Consider the following 24,019-nt stretch of genomic DNA (forward strand, 5'->3'; position numbering starts at 1 on the left):
TTCATTTCTATGTTGTAGCTGAATACTACTATTCCTCAGGTGTCAATGTTCTCGAAATTGGTGTTTAAAGTCTTGTTGGTGACTTCCCTATGGCACTTTCTGAATGTTCGGCGTTCCGGCAAGGTGATTACAATGTGATACTAGCCGTACATCTTTCTTAATAAATGTCCAATAAAATATTGCAAAATGACACGTATATCGAAATGCGTTGGTTCACTAATGATGAGTTGTTATCAATACAAAAAAACTGGGTTGTTTTCGCTCTCCACTTAACACTCCTATAATTACCATACCTCTCTGCTGGCCTTGGTCTAGCTGTGTTTCTTTTATATGAACGCCTATTCCATACCTGGATTGTGGTAAGTTTGTTGGAATATCTTTCGTTAGTAACATGTCTTTGCAAGCTCATTTTTCACTTATTTGTTCAAAATGAGTCAGTCGCTTGGCTGTTGCTTAAAATGAAAGCTTTGCGCCCCTTTGGGGAAAAGAAAATTATTCAACATGCATTGCGCTACGCGGCATTGAGGTACGGCATTACAATGCGTCTCTTCTGCGCAAATTGTTGGTGATGAATGCTACACAGGATGATAGAAATTATTCTTAAAACTGTCGCAACAATAACACACCAGTAACAGCTCCAAATGTGTTAAGTAAGCTTGTTCTACCAAATTTTCAAAACTTGCTAATAGAAACAGTTGTCAAACATTATTCGACCTCCATTTAGAAACAAGAAATAGCGCCGCAAGGAAACTTGGAAAACACGTCTGGTATGTCGTTTTGGTTTATGAAATCTTGAACGCGGATTAAAAAATCAAGCTGACGGAATTATTGAAGTAGTAGTAGTGAAACTAACTCTCGGTACACTTTGGTATCATAATATTACTGCTTCAATTTATTGTCCTTAAGAAAATTAACCAATTGCAATATTGTCCTCAATTTCTCGTCATTAATTTTTTCGCTGTTCTCCATGTCTGATTGATGTCGGCATTTCATTCGCAATATGTATCTTGTTCCTATACATCATCCTACAAGCTTCTGATGGCCATAAACATTATTATTATTATTATTATTATTATTATTATTATTATTATTATTATTATTATTATTATTATTATTATTATTATTAATCATAGCAGTAGTAGTAGTAGAAGTAGCAGTTTATAGCATCACTACTACAACATTGTAGAAAAGAGCCGTACTTGCGTCGTTTAGGGCCTCCTTTGTTGTGTTCAGCTCAGACAGAACGTGAGGCGGAACACGAATGAAGTCGCCCCGTTGCCCACACCTCCTCCGAAGCTTTGTACTGAAGGAATCTTCTTTGCGGCCGCTCTCTAAAGCTTCAACACGGACATCGCTCTTTGAGAACAACCATTTAGGTGAGCTTCGAGCTGTCATCCTCTGCGGCCACGTTTTCGGAAATTCCATAACGACTTGCTTGATGAAAACTCGACCGCCAGTGGCCTCGTGCAGGAGCTCAGACGACGATTGAAGGAGGGCCTGCATGTTACAACACGGCGTTTCTTTTTCTGGTAAGTCTCAAATGAGGTTTGTGATTTTACGACAGGTTATGTGCAGATCCACCGTATGTTTTACTTTCATTAAACAACCACAGCGCGAAAGTATGATGGCTGCAGGACAGATTTGTAAATTCAGCTACTTGCATGAAGTCAGAGGTATAACTGCAACTTGACATAGGGTGAGTGGAGTGCCTGCGATGGGATACGGACGCGGATACTAAAAATTGAATTCCCACAGGGTGTTATAAAGCCTGGAAAATTATTGAAGTCCGGAAGTTCAGAGATAAAAAAATTATTTCGATGAACCACTGAGGAAGATGAAAGAAATGTGTTGCGAGAATGGCCAAGTATCTGTATAGGAAAAAATGTTAATAATGCATAGTGCAGGAAAACAAACGAAGCCTACCAGCACATATGCGACCGGTATATTAGGCATCATGACAACAAAGAACGTTAAGCACAAATTCAATAGAGGCTGATACAATGTTTTGGGTGTGGCGACAGTAAAAAAGAAGCTAGCTATGAGTAACTAAATAAGGGGTTAAAACAAAATCAGGAAGGAAACAACATATGATAACTCAATGCGAAGCTCTTTCCTTTTAGAAGTGAGGTCAAATATGCCTTAGAACGCGTAGTTGGAAAATGATTTACACTATTCAATAAGAGACATGCCCTTGCTGTGGTAAAGTTCGGAAAATGATGGAAATTACTTTACTTGAATGGGAAGACATCTACCCGCTTCTCGGTTTAGGCTATGGTAGCTTCCTTGACGCTTTTGGGTTCAGGGTTAGAAAGAGCAAAGTAAACACGTCCGTGACAAAACTTTGTCAATACCGGTAGAAGGTTTGTTAGTAGGAAAGTAGGCAGACTAATAACGACGGAGGCCTTCTAAAACAACGTTCCCAAAAGTAACTCAGAATGTTTGATGCTGAAAAACTTTTGTGTGTAAAAAACATTTCTTCCGAATTTAGAAAAAAGAACAGCTTTGTGACGCCACCAATCATTTCGTTTCAAAGAGGATGCTCATAGCATCAAACCATACATCCAACCATCCCTTGTGCGCGCAGGGGGCCCCTGCGCGCACAAGTTGCCGGCATTGAAAAGTGATAAAAGAAGTGCTGGAAAGACATGTCTTCGTAGTCATTTGTGCTGTGGTTCCGCAATGTTTGAGTGAGTGTACCGTGCCTTTTCATTATTCTGTACAGAAATTACGTCAGTGACAATGGGCAGTAAATAGAACAGGAAAATATCATGTAATACGAAATGTTGGATTAAACTCTCCGAATAAAACTATACACAAAAGTCACACGAGCAACTATAGGTAACAAAATAAATGAAAACAATGTGTCATTTGTGGATTATCATAGATATGAACCCCGCTGGCAATATTGTTTTAAAACTAACGTAGAATATTGCTCAGAATTTGGCACATACCTATAGGTTGTCGACAATCACTTCCTTTGGTAGGGTGTCCTGGTGGATCGATACTAGGAGGTTAACGTATCCACCGTCCGAGTCGTCGATTTCAAGCCCATTCCCGTTGCCCAGGAAGCAAAACAATGCCAGCGCCAGCAGTAGACGCTCGAACATGACGACGGCTTCTGTAACGAAAGTCAAAAAACGTAAGCATTTTAAGCATTCAATGATTTACAAACTGTTTCCACCGTTATCCCTGCCCTCCTATTCCGCACGCTTATCGCACATCTGCAATTTTATCTGTAACTAGGTTTGGGGCTAAAGTAGCTCCGAACTCTTATTGCATCTAGCCAAAAATTCATACAAAATGGACATCGAAAAACATTAAATTATGGGGTTTTTACGTGCCAAAACATTTTTTTGATTATGAGGGACACTGTAGTGGAGGACTCCGTAAGTTTCAACCACCTGGGGCTCTTTACCGTACACCTAAATCGATGTACATGGGTGTTTTCGCATTTTGCCTCCATCGAAATGCTGCCGCCATGGCCGGGATTCGATCCCGCGACCTCGTGCTCAGTAGCCCAGCACCGTAGCCACTGAGCAACCACGGCGAGTAAATGTGGACATTTACTGGGCCACACACGCAATCCAACAATGTATAAGATCGACCAATCTGCGAATGTTTTAAATGCATAAATTTAGGGAAAATGCACCATTGTAAAAATGTTAAGCAAAACTGTCAGTAGAGGAAATGATCATGCATAAATTCTGGCAGCAAATATCTATTTGGAGAATTTTGTGCCCTCCACTGAACAACAAACTTGGTGGCAGCCAGCTTGGAAAACACTGTTATCACCGGTGCACTGAATAAATCTCAGATGCCCCGGCTTGTATTTTATTCAATACAATCCGGTGAGCTAGAACTGCAAGAACCTTGGACCATCGCCTTGTATCTTCGCGAAGTTAAAAAAAGACGATTCTGCGTCAGCACAGGAAAAGGAAGGCGACATGGGGACAGTCTGCGCCTCCAAAATGGTCAAGATACGGGACCGCTATGGCTAAAAACTGATAAGCAGGCAAAGAAAAAAAATGCAGTGCCCTCCTACACTGAAGAACGATGACCAGCCAGGCGATGGCAAGTGGGCATGTTATTGGCAAACTGCATCTGCGCCACAGGTTGGTCCTGTATTGCACTGTCTTAGGGATCAGCTCACGTATCTTAGGGATCGGCACACGTGCTTGAAGCCTCATTCAGCTCCGCCGAGGGTCGGTCTGCACGGAGACCATATGCGCCGAAACCTAGGCATACACGGCTACGCTGTAACAATCAGTGGGCTATAGCATACGTGTGGCATTGAAAAACAAGAGCACAATTCGCGAAAATAGTAATACCTAAATGCTCATTTAACGTTCCTTGGAACAACCCTTATTTCTTATTACACAATATACTACTAAGTAGATTTACATGGTAATGTATGTGGAATTGGCGCATAATATATAAAAGGGAAATGTATTGGGCTCATCATAATAAAAAAAACAAATTAGAAAATTTCTGAAAATGACCAGTTTGTATTAAAGAAACGCATGGCTAATACACTACACAAACACGAAAATGAAAGCAACTAGCAAAAAATAAAAGAAAACAATATTGTTTTTTTTGTTTCTTATAAGAAAATCAAATGTTGGTTGTGGCAGAGAGGAACGTCTAAATGTCGGCATTCACTGGCTTCTTAGGCGTAATTTGAGGTAGGATACGAACGAGCAAGTCAAGGCACAGGAGGATATCAAGCTGGAGCTCGGAGCTGAAACGGGCGGTTTGTACCTTCAGGTTTCCAAAAAGTAGCAGCCAGTTCTAGAACAACATCCTGCGCCATTTCTAGTAAAGCGATGATGGTATAAGTTAAGATGCATTTTATGAAGTCGGCGTCGTATATGGTGGTACCGTTCCAGACAATAAAGGTGAATTCATGTTAAGCGAATTTAAATGTTTTGCGCAGCTTGATGAAATCTGTAGAAGAAACAAATTTTCGTGACATTTTGCGCGCAAAACACCTGAAGCGTGGCTTCCTCACTGTAACCTCATTAGTGTGAGCAAGAAACAATAACGCTCTATTGAATGACATACCAATCTTATTTATTTGCACTACTCATTACACGACACAACAAAATCAACAAAATAAAGATTATTTCTACTATTAAATTAAAGCAACAACTTTTGCCTTAGAAGCGACGTCAAAAATGCGATGTCAAAGAAATTCTTCATTCTTCTGCGCTCAGGGTCTTACTTCTATCCTCTACATTCAAGACATCCCTACAAGCAAAGTTTCAGCAGCCCTATTCCCTGGCAGCTGTTTGCTCACATGGATCAGCCTAGTGCTTTCAGCTAAGGAGAAACTCGTCACCTGTTTACTCGCGCAAACTCTGCGATGGCACCCGAGCCATCTACTTCAAGGGCGCTTTTGGGTTGGCGAGTGAGTCGAGGTGCGGAACATCAGGCGGGTATGAAAAGATCCAATGTAGTGGGCACGCATATACATGCCTACTTTGTACAATCTAAGTGTCACAAGTACTCGAGCTGTGTTTCAGTGAATTAGTAAAGATAATCGTATCATGCGTGAGCCACACAACGACGACACTGCGGCGTATCAATCACCGTTCCTGGCACCACAGCGGCAGTCCCACCCAAGCCAACCTCCTTTTATCCATGCCATGGCTCCAGATTGCCAAGCCTTGAACGCAGATACCAACTTCGCAACACAATGGTGATCTATGTTTCTTATCCTACGAGTAGTAAACAAAGCAAATAAGGTCGCAGGGTTGTTGCCTAGCGCGACTTAAGGCAACCCTCACCGAACTTTCGCACAAGCATGCGCCCCTATCATGGTCCGTCTGTTCCATAACGTAACTTGAGCGTTTTACGTGGAGCGGCGCAACGATGGCGCACCACAAATGCAGCCATTAACAACTACACCGGCCGTGCCGCGGACTTGTCTTAAATGCCCCTTCGCGAGCGCTGCTGATCAGGCCCCCGGACAACTTATCTGACCCACTGCGCCGAAATTCATCTAGTGCACAAGCTCCCTTTCCTTTGTTACATCATTTCATGTTTCAATTTAAAACTCTTGTCACATAAGACGCAGTGCCGGCCCCCACCGAATTCGTTCTTATTTGGAATGAAATAATGTAGACAGTGTTAATTAAAAGATATTTCTTCATCTCGTTAACCACGTGTCTACAAGTGCAAGCCATAGCCTCATTTCTGTTCACCAGAGTATCAAACCGAAGCTTTTTTCGTTCCGGTTTTTGATTTGGTTCATCGAAAACCATGCATGCAGTTGCGGCTGAACTCTCGAGCGGAAAAATAACGGTACGAACCTGTTCGAATCGATTGGATTTCATTTGCACAACCAAACAATGATTACTAGAAAACTGATCAAATTTATTTTTATACCAAATCTCATGCTACTAACAAGCTGTACTGAAAAATTACACGTGTTACTTTTCAGGCCACAAGAAGTAACCGAACGATTATTCAGATCCAAGAACAATGCTGGAATGTATGTGAACCGAAACGTAATTTCGGGATGGATCGAATGAAAGAATAGAACATATTGAGAAACGGAAAGTCATTCAACTTGTTGCTATACTCAAGGTGAAAAGGAAAACAAAAAAAAGAACAACGCCGACTGGGGTGTAATGATGAGGACAGGCAGTGGCAAGCGGAATAATCGTTCAGTCTTCAATATCATTATAAGCAGCAGCAGCCGCAGCAGCAGCAGCGGCAGGAGCACTGCAGGACGAAAACAACATCTTCCGTTCTCCAGTTACCCCTGTCTTGCGGAAGACTATTCCAACTTGTTGGGGCAAAATTCAGCCCGCAGGTCATAAAACATGTAGCAAAGATGACCAGTGGAACATTAGACTTACATTATGGATCTCAAGATAAGGGACGCGCAGTAGGTAATAGAAAGTTAGGCTAGATGATGAAATCAAAAAATTTCGTGGTGCAATCTAGAGTATCAGCTGTCCCTGATGATTGCTCAAGTATCAGCTGAAATCATTGCGGTAAGCTTCTGGTCATGGCTGCTTAATACCTGCTTTACCCATTGCAACCTCCATTTTCATTTTCCTGTAAATAGATTTCTCACGAACAAGTTGAGCTTGCAGTAACTTACCTAGAAGGGCATGCTCTTGCGCATATTCTAGACGCTAACTTCATCTCTTCCTTTTCGATCCTGCACGTGAAGCATCATTCCAACCGTTTCACGTTACCTTTCTAAGGTCCTGAATGATTTTGGACTGCCATCACCAGCATTGTTAAGCCTCGTATCGTCATCTGCAAACCAAGGTGTCTGTGAAGCACCCTTACACTGTAACTCCTAATCATCACCTGTTTTTTATACTCGACACTTCTTCCCAGCGTACCATGAATAGCATTAGAGATTCCGGATGATGTAAAAGGCAAATACTAGATCACTGACGCTTTCTGGTAGTAACGTGAATCAGTAACTGAAATCATGCAACCTATATTATGCCAGCCCCAGAGACTATAATGAAAAGGGGTGAATGCACGTGAGCTTACATTAAAACAGTCTGTTATAGGTGTGCGCAAGCTAGGGTATAAAAATTAAATATTAACTCAAACTTATTTCAGCATCAATACGAAACGCTATATGCATACATATCCTGGGGGCACAGTCAAAAAGCCACAAAGCCTCGTTGGGGTCTGTAATCTTTTTGAGTGACATAGCAGCTTTCTGCAGGAATAATAAGATAAAATAAAATAAGTATGACGTGTTACATTTACGCAGTGTTACTTTTACTTTTACGCAGTACACGAGTAAGTTTCGTGAATTGATACGTTCATTCAAAATATTGGACAGAGGTGTAGTGATCGGTGAGGTAGTAGCACGCGAAAATACTGTCCATGGCCTGCAATTTCATGATCATCATGATAAACAGCTGCTGCAGCAATAGCCTACTTTCATGTCTAGCCTAATTTCATGTCATTTCATGTTAGGATGAAGGCCTGTCCCTGCGACCTCCATTTACCGATGTCTTGCTCTGACTGATTCCAACTTGCGCGTGAAAATTTTCTAATTTCTTCCCCTCACCTTGGTTTTTGCCCTTTTCAGCTCCATTTTCCATCTCTTGGCGGCCATTCATTGACTATTGGTTTACGAGTTGTCTACCCTGCGCATGACATGGCCTGCTCGAGCCATTCTTTCCTCTGAATTTCAACTATGACATCGGCCATGCCAGTTTGAACTCTGATTCACACCACTATCTTTTTGGGTCTAAATATCAGGCCTAATATATTTCATTCCATCGCTCTTTTCGCGCTCCCTAAGTTGTTTTTAGCTTATTTGTTAATGTTCATGTTTCTGCACCGTATATGTTTGCAACTGTAGAATGCAATGATTTTACATATTTCTTTCCAACGACAACGCGGCGCTCCGAGACAGGCTTTGGTAAAGCCTACCGTATGCACTTAAACCTATTTTTATTCCCATGTAAATTTCTTTCCCACGATGAGGATCCCTTGTGCGTAAGTGACCTAGATAAACGTACTGGATCACAGACTAGAGGAGCTGAATAGCGATCCTGAACTTCTATTCCCTCGCCAGGCTATTGAAAATTATCTTTGCCTTCTGCATATTATTCAATCCCAATCTTACACTATGTCGGCTAGGGACTTCAATCATTTATTCTAATGAAGCTGTCCTGTCCAGCCAGTGTTGCTGGACAGGACAGCTTCAACTGCAAACCGAAGGGGGCTGAGATAACTGCTGTTGATACCGACTCCTAAGCCTTCCCAGAGTAATGTCTTGAATACCTAAATACATTCGGTGAATAGTCTTCTGAGAGATTGTGTCTGCTTGCCTGACCGTTTCGGTAGGTAATTTGTAATTGTGGAAAACCAAGGCAACTGTGGAATCTTTGTGCGTATTTTCCAAGATAATCACGTATGCCTCTGATACTCCTTCAATATGGGCATTTTTAATAAATATCACAAGATGTCCTTGATGGCGTGCGTCAGTGTCCGGTTGACGTCCCAGTAACACGTCTTCTCTGAACAGCCCATTGTCAAGTGACACTCAGTATAAGATGAATACATGCCATTCACAGTCATGCTGTGGACGAGCAAAAAAGATATGTGCAGCACTGTCGCACATTTTACACGCATTAGAGTCTGACCAGCCCACTCACCAAATGGGATGCCGATATTGCCGCCGTAAGGCACACACAGTGTGCTCAATGGCACAACACGCTGAAAACCGTGGTAAGGGTGTTGTTGCTTTGAAGATGACCAAAAAATGGCGTGTATTGACAGATGAGGCAGCATAGTTGAACCACGAGGCAGGCAATGCATGGAACAAAAGCTGCAGTAAAGGTAGCCAACATGAACCGAAAGCTGTTTTATCGTTTCAGGTTCGCCGAGGAGCGAAAAAACAAAAGGTAAAGTTTCTGATCATTTTTATTTGGAGCACAAATAACGTGTCTTTCCGGTTTCGCGGTTTCGGTTTCCGGGTTTATACCTTTCTGCTGAATTACCGGTGGAATGAACGATACCATATCATCAGCCTTATTGCCTTACCGTGGATACCTCAACATTCACGAAAAGAAACGGTTTTGTAACGCACACCATTGCTCAAACCAGAAGGTTTATATTCGAATCACAATCGACTGCGTGAAACAGGATGCAGAGAGCGCGGGGCCCATAACAACTTCTACGCTCATCCTGGGCTCGAACGCATGGCTCCCGTGCGCGATGGGGGTGGGAAACCAACGTGGTGTCGCGCGCACGCAAATTTGTTGGGTTCATCCAACTCATGTAGGTGTAAAGGTATCTGCGGAGAGCCCGATAAAGTCGTTATTGTTTTCTCTATGCAATAAGCATATTACGCCTCGGTGTTGTTTAACGTCGAACGTATGCTTTAGGCTCAGATTCTCCAGATTTGTTAAGTTGTTACTCAAAGAGATATTCAGTGTTAAGGAGTTCACAGTAAGAACTAGCTAATCAAAACACAAAGAACAAGTCCGTGAAGCAGATTCTTTCACTGCAAACATCAGCATCATCTGAAATAAGCTTTCATTCTTGAATGCCACTTTAAAGTTATAAATGCAATGCAAATTCTTAGATGTTTGCTGACATTTTTATACAAATAACATTGATCATCACCATCCTTTCTTCAAGATTATCAGCCTATTCGTGTGATTTGCAAGAGAAAGGCTTCCCACAACGACCTCCAATCCTTACTAATACCAGTGACACATTATTTTATCCCCATATTATTAGCACTATCATTAATTCACGTATTTTCTGCCATGCTCAACTCCACAATTAAATTCTAGGCACCCATTGTGCAGCTCTTTAATAGACAACCGCTTAACCGTCCTGTCATTTTGTCATCCTAGTTTCCAGTACAATATCGGCTACCGCCTTTGCACTGTACCATACGCCGCGGTCTTGCCAGCCCTTAAGGTTACGCATAACAATTTTTGTTCCATTGCTCGTTGCTCCGTCCCTGTAATCTCAAATATATTTTCGAACGTCAAATGTTCTGACGTACCATTAAACATTGTCACCTAATTTTCCTTTCTTCGCCAGTGCTGGTAGAAAGTCACGCTTGTATTTTATAAACCCGCCACCACATTCTGATTACGTGTGAATTCACTTTATTTTCCTACAGTATTCATTTTTCCGTTCTGTTCTACTGGAAGCATGCGACACATCAAGCTTGTGTGACGGGCTTCAAAGCCACCAGCGTTTGCGCTGGTGTGTCCCGTCGTGCAGCCTTTTGCAGCAGACCATGTACATTTCCATACATTCGCCCTCGTTTAACCACCTTCGATGTCACGGGCGGCCTAACGAAAAGATGGTTTCACTACGTATGCTGTAAAAAGTCCTTGAAGAGATCCAATATGAAGCAAGAGGGCATAGGCTACGTTTTAGAAGCGCAAGTGGAAAGGCGAAAGCCATCGGTGCAACGTCTTAAAGGAGTATTATCTCGCGGCGGATGAAAGACAACGTGAACGTGGGTGCCGTCGCCAAACCGGTTTCAAATGAGCACAACTTTAAAGAACGATGACGTCTCTCGACCATTTTGATGCGTTTTCTCGTAAATGAAAATGATTTCTACGCTCGCATGCGATGACGAAATATCGCACATCTCTCGCGTCTGATGTCTCATTCTGCCCTTCCTTTGAGCGTTTCAAGTAGAGGCAATGATGGGGAACGCGATGTGTATTTGATGCAAATAATTTCCTTCGTGATGGAAGGGACCTTAATAACGAAGGAAGAGCAATGTCTACACTTTCGTAGCTGCGTTATTAGGGCACTATGAAACGAAATTTTTGGGAGAAAGCTTTCCTTGAAAGATACCTTACGTGTCTAAAGGCGCAAAAGTTAAACCGTTTCAGGCACCCTATGACACTCGAACTAGCGCACATTTTAACAGCTCTTCTACACCACATCGAAGTGTGCTTACCTTTACTCATCATGAAATCGTTTGTCTGGCATTTCCTTACATTGCTTTGAGGTGAACATTTCTTATTCTTAAAGAGACGTTTGGCAAGAAAGGTTCACGCTAAAAAATAATAAGGAAAATATTATGTGAAGAGTCGCTGATAATCTACTTATTGCTCTTCAGGAAGATTGCTCTGGAACCTCCGTCTGCCATCACGTTGATGTCGAGTTCTACAGTCTTGTTCTCTTTCAACATTTGCGGCGATGATACATTGAAATTCGGCAAGCTTTTAACTTAAGGCTGCCATAGCAAGTATACATGCAACCGGAAATATTTCGCGCATGCTACGTTGAAAGCGGGCGTGGTTGCTCTATTCCTTTAGTTTGTAAGCACTTTCGTAACGAACTTAATCTGCGTGGGAGGCGTACGCGAAGTGCAAGAGTTGTATGAAAATCAATAACCATTGAACAAGTTGATCTCCCAATTCGACCCTACATTGAGAATATCGCGTACAGTTTAAATAAAATAGAATTTACGGAATACGTCGCTTTCTGGTGTTTATTGCACGCAAAAATAAACATTACTTTTTTTAGCAATGGTTAGCAATACTCATTAGTGCTCGCAGATAACGAGTACCAGCTTACTAGGACTAAAAAAAATAAAACAGTATGTTGGGTTTTACGTGCGAAAACCAGGATGTGATAACCAAGCATGCGGAAGGGGGGATGGCGCACAGTTGGAATACCAGCGATTCTTTAACGGGTAATTAAATCTAAGTATACGGGTGCGTTCGCATTTCGCCCTATCAAAATGGGGCCAGCGTGGCCGGGATTGGATCCCGCGACACCTTGCTTCACTAATCAACTATGGCAGATTTTACTGGGACTGCTTTCTTTATATATATATATATATATATATATATATATATATATATATATATATATATATATATATATATATATATATATATATAGTCATATAATGAGAAGCCAACAAACACTGACACCAAGTACAACATAGGGGAAATTGCATGTGCTTAATAAATGAAATAAAGTAATGATAAATTAACGGAAATAAAGTGGATGAAAAAACAACTTGCCGCAGGTGGGAACCGAACCCACAACCTTCGCATGTCGCGTGCGATGCTCTACCAATTGAGCTACCGCGGCGGCGTTTCCCCATCCACTTTCTTGGGTATTTATGTGTACTAGTAGAACCCTGGGAGTGTTAGCCGGCGCCCCCACTCACAGACCTTGGCGGCGGACGTGGAACGTCTTTTTTGCCGCAGGCGTCACGAGAACGTGATCTTTTCGGGTGAAGGCAACTGGTCAATAAACCCACATATGCTACCTGAAGGCATCAATGTTGCCGGATTCGACACCCTCGTTATGTAATAGAAGAGAAGAAAGGGGGTTAACCGAGGGACCCGAGATTTATTAGTCATATAATGAGAAGCCAACAAACACTGACACCAAGTACAACATAGGGGAAATTGCATGTGCTTAATAAATGAAATAAAGTAATGATAAATTAATGGAAATAAACTGGATGAAAAAACAACTTGCCGCAGGTGGGAACCGAACCCACAACCTTCGCATGTCGCGTGCGATGCTCTACCAATTGAGCTACCGCAGTGGCGTTTCCCCATCCACTTTCTTGGGTATTTATGTGTACTAGTAGAACCCTGGGAGTGTTAGCCAGCGCCCCCACTCACAGACCTTGGCGGCGGACGTGGAACGTCTTTTTTTGCCGCAGGCGTCACGAGAACGTGATCTTTTCGGGTGAAGGCAACTGGTCAATAAACCCACATATGCTACCTGAAGGCATCAATGTTTCCGGATTCGAGACCCTCGTTATGTAATAGACGAGAAGAAAGGGGGTTAACCGAGGGACCCGATATTTATTAGTCATATAATGAGAAGCCAACAAACACTGACACCAAGTACAACATAGGGGAAATTGCATGTGCTTAATAAATGAAATAAAGTAATGATAAATAATCGAAATAAAGTGGATGAAAAAACAACTTGCCGCAGGTGGGAACCGAACCCACAACCTTCGCATGTCGCGTGCGATGCTCTACCAATTGAGCTACCGCGGCGGCGTTTCCCCATCCACTTTCTTGGGTATTTATGTGTACTAGTAGAACCCTGGGAGTGTTAGCCAGCGCCCCCACTCACAGACCTTGGCGGCGGACGTGGAACGTCTTATTTGCCGCAGGCGTCACGAGAACGTGATCTTTTCGGGTGAAGGCAACTGGTCAATAAACCCACATATGCTACCTGAAGGCACCAATGTTGCCGGATTCGAGACCCTCGTTATGTAATAGACGAGAAGAAAGAAATTGGTAGAGCATCGCACGCGACATGCGAAGGTTGTGGGTTCGGTTCCCACCTGCGGCAAGTTGTTTTTATCATCCACTTTATTTCCATTAATTTATCATTATTTCATTTATTAAGCACATGCAATTTCCCCTATGTTGTACTTGGTGTCAGTGTTTGTTGGCTTCTCATTATATGACTAATAAATATCGGGTCCCTCGGTTAACCCCATTTCGTCTCGTCCATATATATATATATATATATATATATATATATATATATATATATATATATATATATATATATATATATATATATATATATATATGGAGAGGGCTTCCAGTGAAGAGGGCTTCGGCATGAACTAGACAGAGTTCACGCTGGCTTACGGTTTTCTTCTCATCTGATAAGGACCTCAAGGATGCTTGAGTGCAGGCCTCGGCTGGCACAGAGCACGCTATTCCATCTTCGCTTAATTTATGATCCTCAGTGACGTTCGACAAGAGGAGGCAGCGGCCAACTTGGCAAGCCCGCAGGTCTGGTGTCTTCGGGTTCTGCAACGGAATAATATATTAGTGGGTACCATACGGAAGGACATACAGTTGAAATTAACATGCAAAGAATTTAAACATACAACTATACATACCTCGAAGCTAAAAGGCCAATTCCCAAGTAAAGGAATGGAAGCCGTCGAGAGCGATGACAGCCCGCGTGAAAGAATGAAGAAAAGGCAACACCAGCTAGACTGTCTACCACAGAAAGGCCCTGCAGAAAACAAAAAATATGGAGGGAAGGAATAAAAACAAACAAGAAGCGAGAAATTCAATATTACTCAGCTCAAACGGAGAACGTCGGCCGATTAAGCAACCATTCTTCTTGTACGAGAACGGAAAATCCGAATGCTCCCGACGTGTTTTTCTCGCGCAACGTTGATGGCCCAGAATTTCCTCAAGGAATGGCGTGCACCCACTACGTGAGCTAACCAAAAAATCAAATGGCATTATGAGAAGAGCAGAAAATAAAAGTAAAACAAAGAATACCATAAATGAAAAACATTTCAATTTACGCAGTAAGTCTTAAAGAAATACAAGAAATCAAAATTAAAAAAACCTTCGGTGGCGAATTAATGTCTAGTCGAAGTAGATGAAAGAAAATGTCTACCTGGGCTAGTTATGAGTGAGAATACCGTGTTTCTGCTGTGCAGCTTATTGCGAGGTCCTCGCTGGAGCGCCAACTGTTCGTCCGCGACAGCTAGAGATGAAGTCGACTTGCAACTATATGTAATCCGTTATCGCCATTGCAATCATCACATCGCCCTTATATAGTGATCATTAAGATCACCTTCAGCACGCCGCATAATCCCGCGCCATGCCTCATAATCTGATTTTGGCTTTCAGAACTACAGCCCCATAATTCAACTAAAGTTAAAAATGTGTGCTACAATGCTTTCTGACATGTGAGGCCATGACAATACTACGCTTTTGAAAGGTTATGAACAATGTCGCACAAAACGCCTCAAGTAAACACGACTCGTGGTGTGTTCTCTGTACTACCCAGTCGAATAACACTTAGGCAATGTAACGTTCAACATGAACTCGTCAATCTTCGATTGGACTAAGCACTGAATAATTAAAATTTGCCGTCAACATCCCTGCTTAATATCGTCAATCCACACAAACAGCTCAAAAAACATCACTTGCATCGATTAACTGAGTCCGTGGGATCCGTACACTTCTGCCTCAAGTTCCTTTTAGCTTTGTTTTCTCGATGTCTATGATTACGTCAAACGTACGTGCGAGCAACACAGTTTGTAGCCTACAAGGAGCCCTGAAATACGCTTTTAATGTTCTAAGAACACGTTGTGCCTCTGTTGTGGAGGCTGCTGTGAACATGTGAGTTAAATATCACTGCACTGGAGGCAGCAGGGATTTACAACCTCATGTCAGATACTACAAAAATTTGGTTCCTCTACCTTCCGCCATGACATAATGCAGCGTTCTCCGAAGTCGCTGGCCAGCCAAATCTACTTGCTAGTTTCATGATGGCTTGGCCATGTTAGCATCCTATATTTACAAGTTTTTCTCGTTGTTATGCACTTTTTTACGTTTCTGCCATTTTTGTGATAGTCATTTCCTCAAGAAGGAGCAAGAAGATGTTCCCACGACCATCTGAACAAGGTCAGTCCCCGGCTTCATCGCTCATTTTTGGACGACGTGTCTCTGGAAGCTCGATTCCTGGGAGAGCTCAATGCCAGAAGCCATAGATTCTGACAGCGAGTACATCGTAGCCATGCGCCGCCGTATGAAGAAGATGCGCCGTATGTCGACTGAGGCGACTTCATTGAATCAGAGTGAGCAGGAATCCTTCATGGTTTCTTACGTGCCGCTCTCGACGTCACACAGCATGAACTCTCTGAGCAGGCAGTTTCTAACCGAATATATTGAAAGCGTGGTCCTTGGACAAATAAATCAGTATGAACGCTCCTAAGAACATCCGGACAATAGATGTCAAAAATTCCGCAATACTGATGAAGTGAAATACTATTCCATAGTTAGGCGCAATTCCCGTCCGCTCCTTTACTATTTACGGGAAGGAAAACAATGACTGTGATTTTCGACGTGGAGCTCGAAATGAAGCAGGCGGACTTCAACAGTCTTTTCAGGTCATTGGTATGCATTCTACAGATTCGCCGCTTTGGGAACTCCCGATGTATCAAGTTAATATTTTCTTCTTCGACATTGCCAGTGTCTGTAAAAACGGGCTACGTGATAGAACGCGTACGACCATTCCTTCCGAGACCAGTTCTGTGCCGGAAATGTCTAACGATAGGGCACGTCAGCGCTGCTTGTAGAAGTAAAGCCGCCTGCTCGCGTTGCTGTGGCATGCATGATACCACGTACTGTGATTCGTCTTCATTTAAATGTCCCAACTGTACTGGCTCTCACGAAGCAACAACGAAGGAATGCCCAAAGATGAAATAAGAAGTCCGTATTCTTCGAAAAATGGCAAGAGACCAATATTCACTTAAGAGGCTGCTCAATGTTTTCCCCAAAGTGACCAACGCTCGCGAAAGAAGCGTCACAAAGCCATTTCCGAAGAACTACACAGCAGGGCACAGGCGCGACGACCACCCCTGCCTGTGCGTGCATCGATGACGCTAACGGTGTCTACTACTAATTCAAGGTCGATGACAGCACGCGGCAAACATTCATCTCCATTGGCTTAAACACGGAATGTGATTTGCTGCCCTCTAGGCCCCTGGCCATGCCAGCCGGCCTTAGTGGTCGTCTGCGCCATGAAGCCAAGAATGATAGGGCCAATGAAACCGATGACAATACTGGCAAGCAAAGAGATGGGCACAATAAGAAGGAAAGCGTTCAGAAAATGTTGAAGCCCCTGGTAGAGTCAATGCGCGAGATACTCGGTGGTCTCCAGAATCCGGCCGATAAAATAGCTTTGCAGGTGCTCGCCGTCGCGGAGCCGCTTATTGCAGCTCTTTATTGCCATAAAGCTTTTGTTTGGCGTTTGTGCTGCTCACCCTGGAGAGGCCCAGACACCAGCTTACTCCTAGCGCCTTGAAGTTCCCTTGAATTGGTGACTACAGACTAGATATGGAACCCAATAGGGTATTCGTGGCCGAGCTTCCTGAATGTTTATTATCAGAATTTTTAACTTGCTTCCAACCCTGCGCAGCCCTCTTTCTCATCACCATCTTTCCTCACACTTATATACCCCATTCTCTCTCCCGCTGTGCAGAGTAGCAGGCTAGAGCGCGTTAGCTTTGGCCGATTTCACTGTCATCTTTCAAATCAATTATATGTCTCTCTACAAATTTCGAGTTGCATAAATTTAAAAAGAACAGCCAGGCTCCAGTCTATCTGAAATCTACGTGAAACGAAGCATTTTTGGTGGGAGTGGTTCATTCACCATTTGTGTGTGTCTATGAAACGTGGTTTTTGAGTATAAGTATTGCTGTGATGTAGTAGTTCTGCGGAAACCCGCAAGGTGGGGAGAAGTAATGAATGAAGGGAAAATGAGACAACCACCCATTCGTAGCAATTGCTACAAAGGAAACCCATACGGGTTCCTCGAAAGAAAAGCCTCATGGTTGAAGAAAAGTTCGTCCTGGTCCGGGACTCGAACCCGGGACCACAGCCTTTGAGAGGCAGCCGCTCTACCTTCTGAGCTAACCAGGCGGCTAGCAGAAGTATTGCTGTGAAAGAGGAGCATGTTGTTCGAAAAAATCAATTTTAGCTTTGAAATATAGTGAGGCTGGATATTATATACAGATATTTACATGCAGCACATCACACACAGACACACACACACACATATATATATATATATATATATATATATATATATATATATATATATATATATATATATATTTAGTGGTGATTCATATTGCCGTGGTGCACTGGTGGTATTTCTGATGCACCGCTTTCTAAACGCCCCAAGTGTCCCGACGCGGTAGCTTGCCCGCCAGAAAAGCTGTGCTATGTAACTTCTCGAGGCTTGCCTCTGTGACGCATTGGCTTCAATAACAGGTTGGTGAGCCAGAAGTCTTGTGTTGAAATCTGGCCTTCGGGCAATTTTCATAATATTTATAGAAATAGGTATAATGGGGGGAGGGGCCTTATCATTGCGATATCACGTTTCTGCCGTCGCCGTCACCATGAGGTTCCGTATAAAGTCCAATTGCGATAAAATCGTCGCCGCGCGCCTTATGCTGCAGGTTCGAGTGCAAACGTGAGGGTGATTCGAAGATAGCGGCTAAACCTCGCACACAATAATGACATAGCGCGCCGTCTTTCCTAACGCGCAAGGCTCTGGGAGATGGGGCATTTCTCCTCCGTTCCTCTCGCGCGCCCGGACGGACTGCTGATCTTGAAAGCCATCTGTGACGTCTAGAGAGTCCGGCGGCGTAGGGGCAACTGACGCGCCGGAATCTCGCGCGCCATTTATGGAGGAACGTGGGAAGGCAGCGTGGGAGAGATGGGGCTGCTGTGGCGCCACAGCATTGCCAGGTTTGGTGAAATATAGCCAATTTGGCAACATAAAAAAATTTTTGCATCGGCTTGTGCAACTCGGCTGCGTGGCTACATTTGCGCGACGGAACATCTGCGACCTGTCTGTGTTTGGGCTACAAGTGGCGCCATAATCCACGCTCAAGGGGTCGCTCTCATCGAGTAGAAACAAGTCTCGAAGGCTGTGTTTTATCTGCCTAAAGCGGGAGTGCAGCCGTGGGTGTGAACGTGCGCGAAATACACACCCTCACCTCAGAACTCTTTTGGCTGCTGGCGATAGCTTTGATCCTTGATGCACTTAAAGTTAAACCGTGCTTCACCTTGCTATCACGCGGCAACATTGTCTCATCTTTGTCTTGCCTGTTTCAGTCATCAAACACCCGAGCATCGGGATGAACCAGGAAGTATACGAAGTTTCCCAGTACACTGTACTAAGTTGGCTATGCTCAGAAGCACTCTAAAAATATACGCCCTCTATTGCGCGCATATTCACCCCACAAAGACAATTGCGATCTGTCATGCCTGCATTGTCTTTTTCTTCAAAGCGCTGCGCTCATCATTTTCCTGGCAATAATGTTCTGTCATGCTGATAAAGAGCGTGTCGTTCGTGACGTGGAAGTACCGAGCTCGTAGCCAAAAAAAAAAGAAATGCATTTCCTTTTTAAAGAGTGCGAGCACCGTACTTTTAAGTCGCGGACGGCAAGCGCATTATCCGCATGACAGAGGATTCTCGACAGGCAGTCGATAGTAAAGCGTTTACAAAAAAAGGAAGCACAAGCGAGATAGATGACGATTATCGTTGTGCGGCCAATATGAACCCAAAAAGGTGCAACTGTTTTCCCACACAAGAATCATCTGTTTTGCTTGCGTTTCCTTTCTTGATAACAATGCGCTCGCTTCTGTCCTGTCGAGAATGCTCTGTCGCGCTGATATCGCGCATGTCATTCGTGACTTGAAAGCAGCGGGGTTCCAGCGTTAAAGAAACGCAATGCGGACAAGATCGATCACGATTGTTGTTTTCTGGCAAGATAAGACCGAAATGGTGCAGAGTGAAGGGAGGGAAATGAGATACGGTAAAGCAACCGCTGCGCCGGTGCGAAATAAGGGAAGCACGGGTAGATGTCACGCTCCAGTGTGTTCGCCCCCATGGCTTCTGGGTGAAGTATCTCGCGGGGCACAGCTTTCGACCAACTACACGTTTCTCACGGTAAGCTTTACTGTCATTTTCCCTTGCCTGCAAGATGAATCAGAACGGGATAGCGTTAAGGGCCTCGTGTTGCAGTATATCCGGTGTGGCCGCCATGGTCAGCATGAAAAAAATGATACCGAACCACGCAGGCCCTCCGCTTAGCGCATAGGCGTTACTGAACTAATTGAATTTGTCAAAGTAAAATTCGTCAGACAATTCGTTAAATATGACTTACACATAGGTACAGAAATGACAGCGTCATGTTATAGCTTGGATATACGAGATAATTTATTTCTGTTATTCGGAAACTCAAACACAAACCCCTTTTCCTGCTGCCGTCTGAGGTTTGTCATAGTGGGAGCTGCACGCCCTGCTGGGTTCCTTGCAAAATTAACCAGATGGAGCTCGCAGCCGTGGTGGTGGCGCCTCCCGCATGAGGGGAAAGAAACTAAAAAGAACCAGAAAGCTCACATTCGTGCATAGCGTTTGCCGCCAGCGTTTGCAGATAAACATTAGCGTTACATAAGCTGCATTTGCAGGGAAGCGTGAGAAGCAGTCATAGATGTTTGAATGCTCTCGCGTTCCACTTTTAAAGCCGAAGCCTCCTGCAAGTTTGTTGTTCGTGCTTACATTCGAGACTCGTTTCGATTGGTTGGCCCTCCACAGCGATTCTCTTGAACTCCGGGTCCCGATTCTCCGGGACCAATAAAAACGTGTTGTGAGTGCAAACATGATGCCGCAGTTGTTGGTCTAAAGGGTACGTCGCGGCGTCACGGACATTTTGTTACGACGTGTTGTGCAAAAAGGGACTGCCGTATTCAAATGTCAAAATGTATATACAAATAAAACTGAATAAAAAATGGCTTTAATCGCTTACGTTTTTTGCTCATTCTAGTGTTTGCCACATTTCAGCTACAGTTTGTCTAGCTTTGGGCCACGCCGCCTTGTCCAACATGGCAAAACTGCTCCGCCAACAAGTTCGTAGTTTGTACGTCCGGGCGCGGTCGAGTGCGCCGTACTTTTGCATGACAGGCGAAGCATCAATTGCGACACCAAATTAGTGGAGAGCTGTACAAATGAGGGTAGTAGTTTTAGCGGTTTTATAAGCTCGGAAACAATCGCTTACTAACAGAATTACCAAGCATGGTGGCAGCGCACACAAGCAAACATGAACAGACGCCACTCGATGAGTGCGGACAGTCACTGTTAAAATGCTGGTGCGAGCAAATGCGGCAGCAGCAGCCAAGGCTGTGAACGTGTGGTCCATTGCTTCAACGCAGGAGCGACGAGAACACAGCGCGAACAAAGGTGTGGGCCGTTTGCACATAACTGTCAAGTACGGCGCGCGCAAAAACACGCGGCCGTGCAAACTACTAATTGTCTGTGGGAGACGAAGCCGCACCCCCTCCTCCCGCGCAGCCTTCCCACTTTCCTACATATATGGGGCGCGAGATTGAACCGCGATGGTCAGTGCCCTCTGCGCCGGCGGACTCTGCACCGCCCCTAGTAGAGCGCTCATCCCCCTATATCTAACCCATCCCAGGCAGGCACACGAGCCGCCCGGAAGAAAGCGACCCTCCCCTCCCCCCGAAACCTTGTGCGCTATGCAGAACGCCGGGCTATCTCTTTTTCGTGCGCAAGGTTAAGCCGCCATCGTCGGCTCTCGCACGTTTTCGCTCCAACACGCAGAATACGGCACGCGGCGCGTGGCGTCGATTTTCTCGCCCTCGGATTTTATGCGGAAGGCCACTGCGACGGCGATGGCAGGTATGCGCTAGGAGTGTGCATATATTTGCTATCACAATATTAGTATTGAAATTGTCCGAAGGCCGGTATTTCAACACAGGGCTTCTCGCTCAGCAACCTGTTATTGAAACCGTTACGCCACAGGTGCAAGCTTCAGTAAGTGCTATCGAATAGGCTTTCTGGCATAAAAGCTAGCGCGTCGAGACATTTTGGGCGCTTATAACCGCAGCGTCAATAGAAGAAATTGGTGCATCAGAAAAACCACGAGTGCTACCCGACACTATGAATCACCAATGAAGACATGAGCAAATATTATACAGGGAGTTTCAGCGAACACTTTCAAAATTTTTGAAAGGTGGCATGTGGCAATAGCTCGATTCTAATTTATGAGCCGGTCTGCTCAAAGCAGCGGACACTTCTCGCACAAAGAATTTATATGCAAAATCAACTCATCAACTAGAATTCGCTTCATAAATTTGTAACTAATTATTTTATGACCCATATTGCAATTTAGAAATTGTACCAGTGGACTACGCAAGGCGGATCCACTTTAAATGAGTTCTCAGAACGATATACGTACCTAGAAATAAATTTGCGAACTTTGCGGAAAATTAATTGGACTTCCAGTTACTTGTGTGCTTCAGTGCATGAATCCACGTTTTGTTAACGAATTAAGTGGAACGTCAATGCCCTTCTCCACAAAGTTAGGGAATTGGTATCTCGAAACGGGTGTCATCTTCAAAATTTGTACCAAGTGGATCCGCCTTGCGAACTACACGGCTGCAATTTGTAACTTTCAATATGGGCTATAATGTAATAATTTGAAAACCTGATAAGTGAATTTTTAATAATTAGTCCTTAGTCATTATTAATTAGTCCTAGAATAGCATGCTGTTCTTTAAAAGTGGTATTTATACCTGAAAAGCCACACTTCATGTAAGCACACAAACGGCGAATGAACCAGTGGCCCCATAAAGGCTTCGCTTTACTTAAACGTCAGCTACACTCCAGTCTTCCTGCTTTTATTTTTCATCCATTTACCTCAACATGAGTAAATATTTGATACTATATTGGCCTCGCCATGACGAAATTAGCAAGTAGCTTTGGCGGGCCAGCTAAGTTCGAGAACGCTACATCATGGCATTGCGGAAGTGAGAGAAACCAAATTTTTGTAGTATCTGACAAGAGGTTGTAAATCTCTGATGCACCCATAGCAGTTATATTTAGCTCACATGTTCACAGCAACCTCTACAACAGATTGGAAAAGTGTTTTCACAACAGTCCCGGCCACGGCGGCCGCATTTCAATGGGGCGAAATGCGAAAACGCCCGTGTACTTAGATTTAGGTGGAGGTTTAAGAAAGCCGGGTGGTCGAGATTTCCGGAGTCCTCCACTACGTCGTGCCTCATAATCAGAAAGCGGTTTTGGCAGGTCAGACCCCATAATTCTAACACTAACAACTGTATTAGCCGCGGGTACGTTTGATGAAACTATATACATATTAGCAAAAAAAGGAAGGTCAAGCGAATTTTAGAGAGAACAATACGGATCCGACACCCTGTGAGAATCGATGCAAGCGATGTTTTTTCTATTGTTTGCTTTTACTGACGACATTAAGCAGTCACCTTGGCGGCAAATTTTAATTTATTCAGAGTTTCGTTGAATATGAGACTGGCGTGATCAAGTTGAACGTTACCTTGCGTAAATGCCCATTCTCTGCGTAGTACACAGAACAAACCGCGAGTCGTGTTTGTTTGAGGCGTTGTCGGGCGCCAGTGTTCATGACATCTCAGAATGTTAGTATTGCTATGGCCTCACACAGCACGTCGCCTTGAGGGACAAATGTTAACTTTAGTTGAATTATGGGGCTGTATACCTGTCAAAGCCACAAACGGATTACGATGCACGACGTAGTCGCGGACTCCGGAATAATTTTGAACACCCCCTGCCCCGGCTTCGTTAACGTGCACCAAAATATAAGTGCAACAGTGCTTTTGTATTTCGCCCCCGCCAAAACGCGGTGGCGCGGTCGGGATCGAACCCGCCACATCGAGCAATGTTACGGCCGCAATCCTGCCGGGAGTGTTTATTTGACGTGCGACCTCTTCCGTGGTGTCGCCTAGACACTAATTAGGAGCTTCGATGCGGCTTTGCGTCGGCACACCATGGGCCATTTGTCCGCTTGAGAAGTATGCAGGGTGTTTGTTTTTCACAAATAGCAGAAACCACACCTTAAACTAAAATTCATTTAGTTTGGCGTAACCGCTGTCGCGCCAAGGAGTAGCGTTTGCTGCTCTTCTCACGTTGCCTTGGTGCGGCATCTTGG

At 44.0% G+C, this 24,019-nt stretch overlaps 2 protein-coding genes across 4 annotated transcripts in view; one reads left to right on the forward strand and one right to left on the reverse strand.

Annotated features, from left to right (window-relative positions):
- Positions 1-9,242, reverse strand: part of LOC139047078 (calcium-activated chloride channel regulator 1-like) — a 189,937-nt gene extending 180,695 nt beyond the window's left edge. Inside the window, exons 1-3 of the mRNA XM_070521028.1 lie at positions 9,147-9,242; positions 2,952-3,118; positions 1,200-1,497 (exon numbers count right to left, since the gene is read on the reverse strand). Of these exons, the coding sequence (XP_070377129.1) occupies positions 1,200-1,425 (226 nt within the window). The 5' untranslated portion in view covers positions 1,426-1,497; positions 2,952-3,118; positions 9,147-9,242. The remainder of the gene's footprint in view (positions 1-1,199; positions 1,498-2,951; positions 3,119-9,146) is intronic.
- Positions 9,243-19,836: 10,594 nt separating this feature from the next.
- The window catches only part of LOC139061301 (calcium-activated chloride channel regulator 1-like), a 228,341-nt gene continuing 224,158 nt past the window's right edge, over positions 19,837-24,019 (forward strand). For all 3 annotated transcript variants that reach the window (XM_070541077.1, XM_070541078.1, XM_070541079.1), the window contains exon 1: positions 19,837-19,965. The gene's annotated coding sequence lies outside the window, so the exon portion shown is untranslated. The remainder of the gene's footprint in view (positions 19,966-24,019) is intronic.

Source organism: Dermacentor albipictus, chromosome 6, assembly GCF_038994185.2.
Source record: "Dermacentor albipictus isolate Rhodes 1998 colony chromosome 6, USDA_Dalb.pri_finalv2, whole genome shotgun sequence".
In the NCBI taxonomy this organism is placed as follows: domain Eukaryota; kingdom Metazoa; phylum Arthropoda; class Arachnida; order Ixodida; family Ixodidae; genus Dermacentor; species Dermacentor albipictus.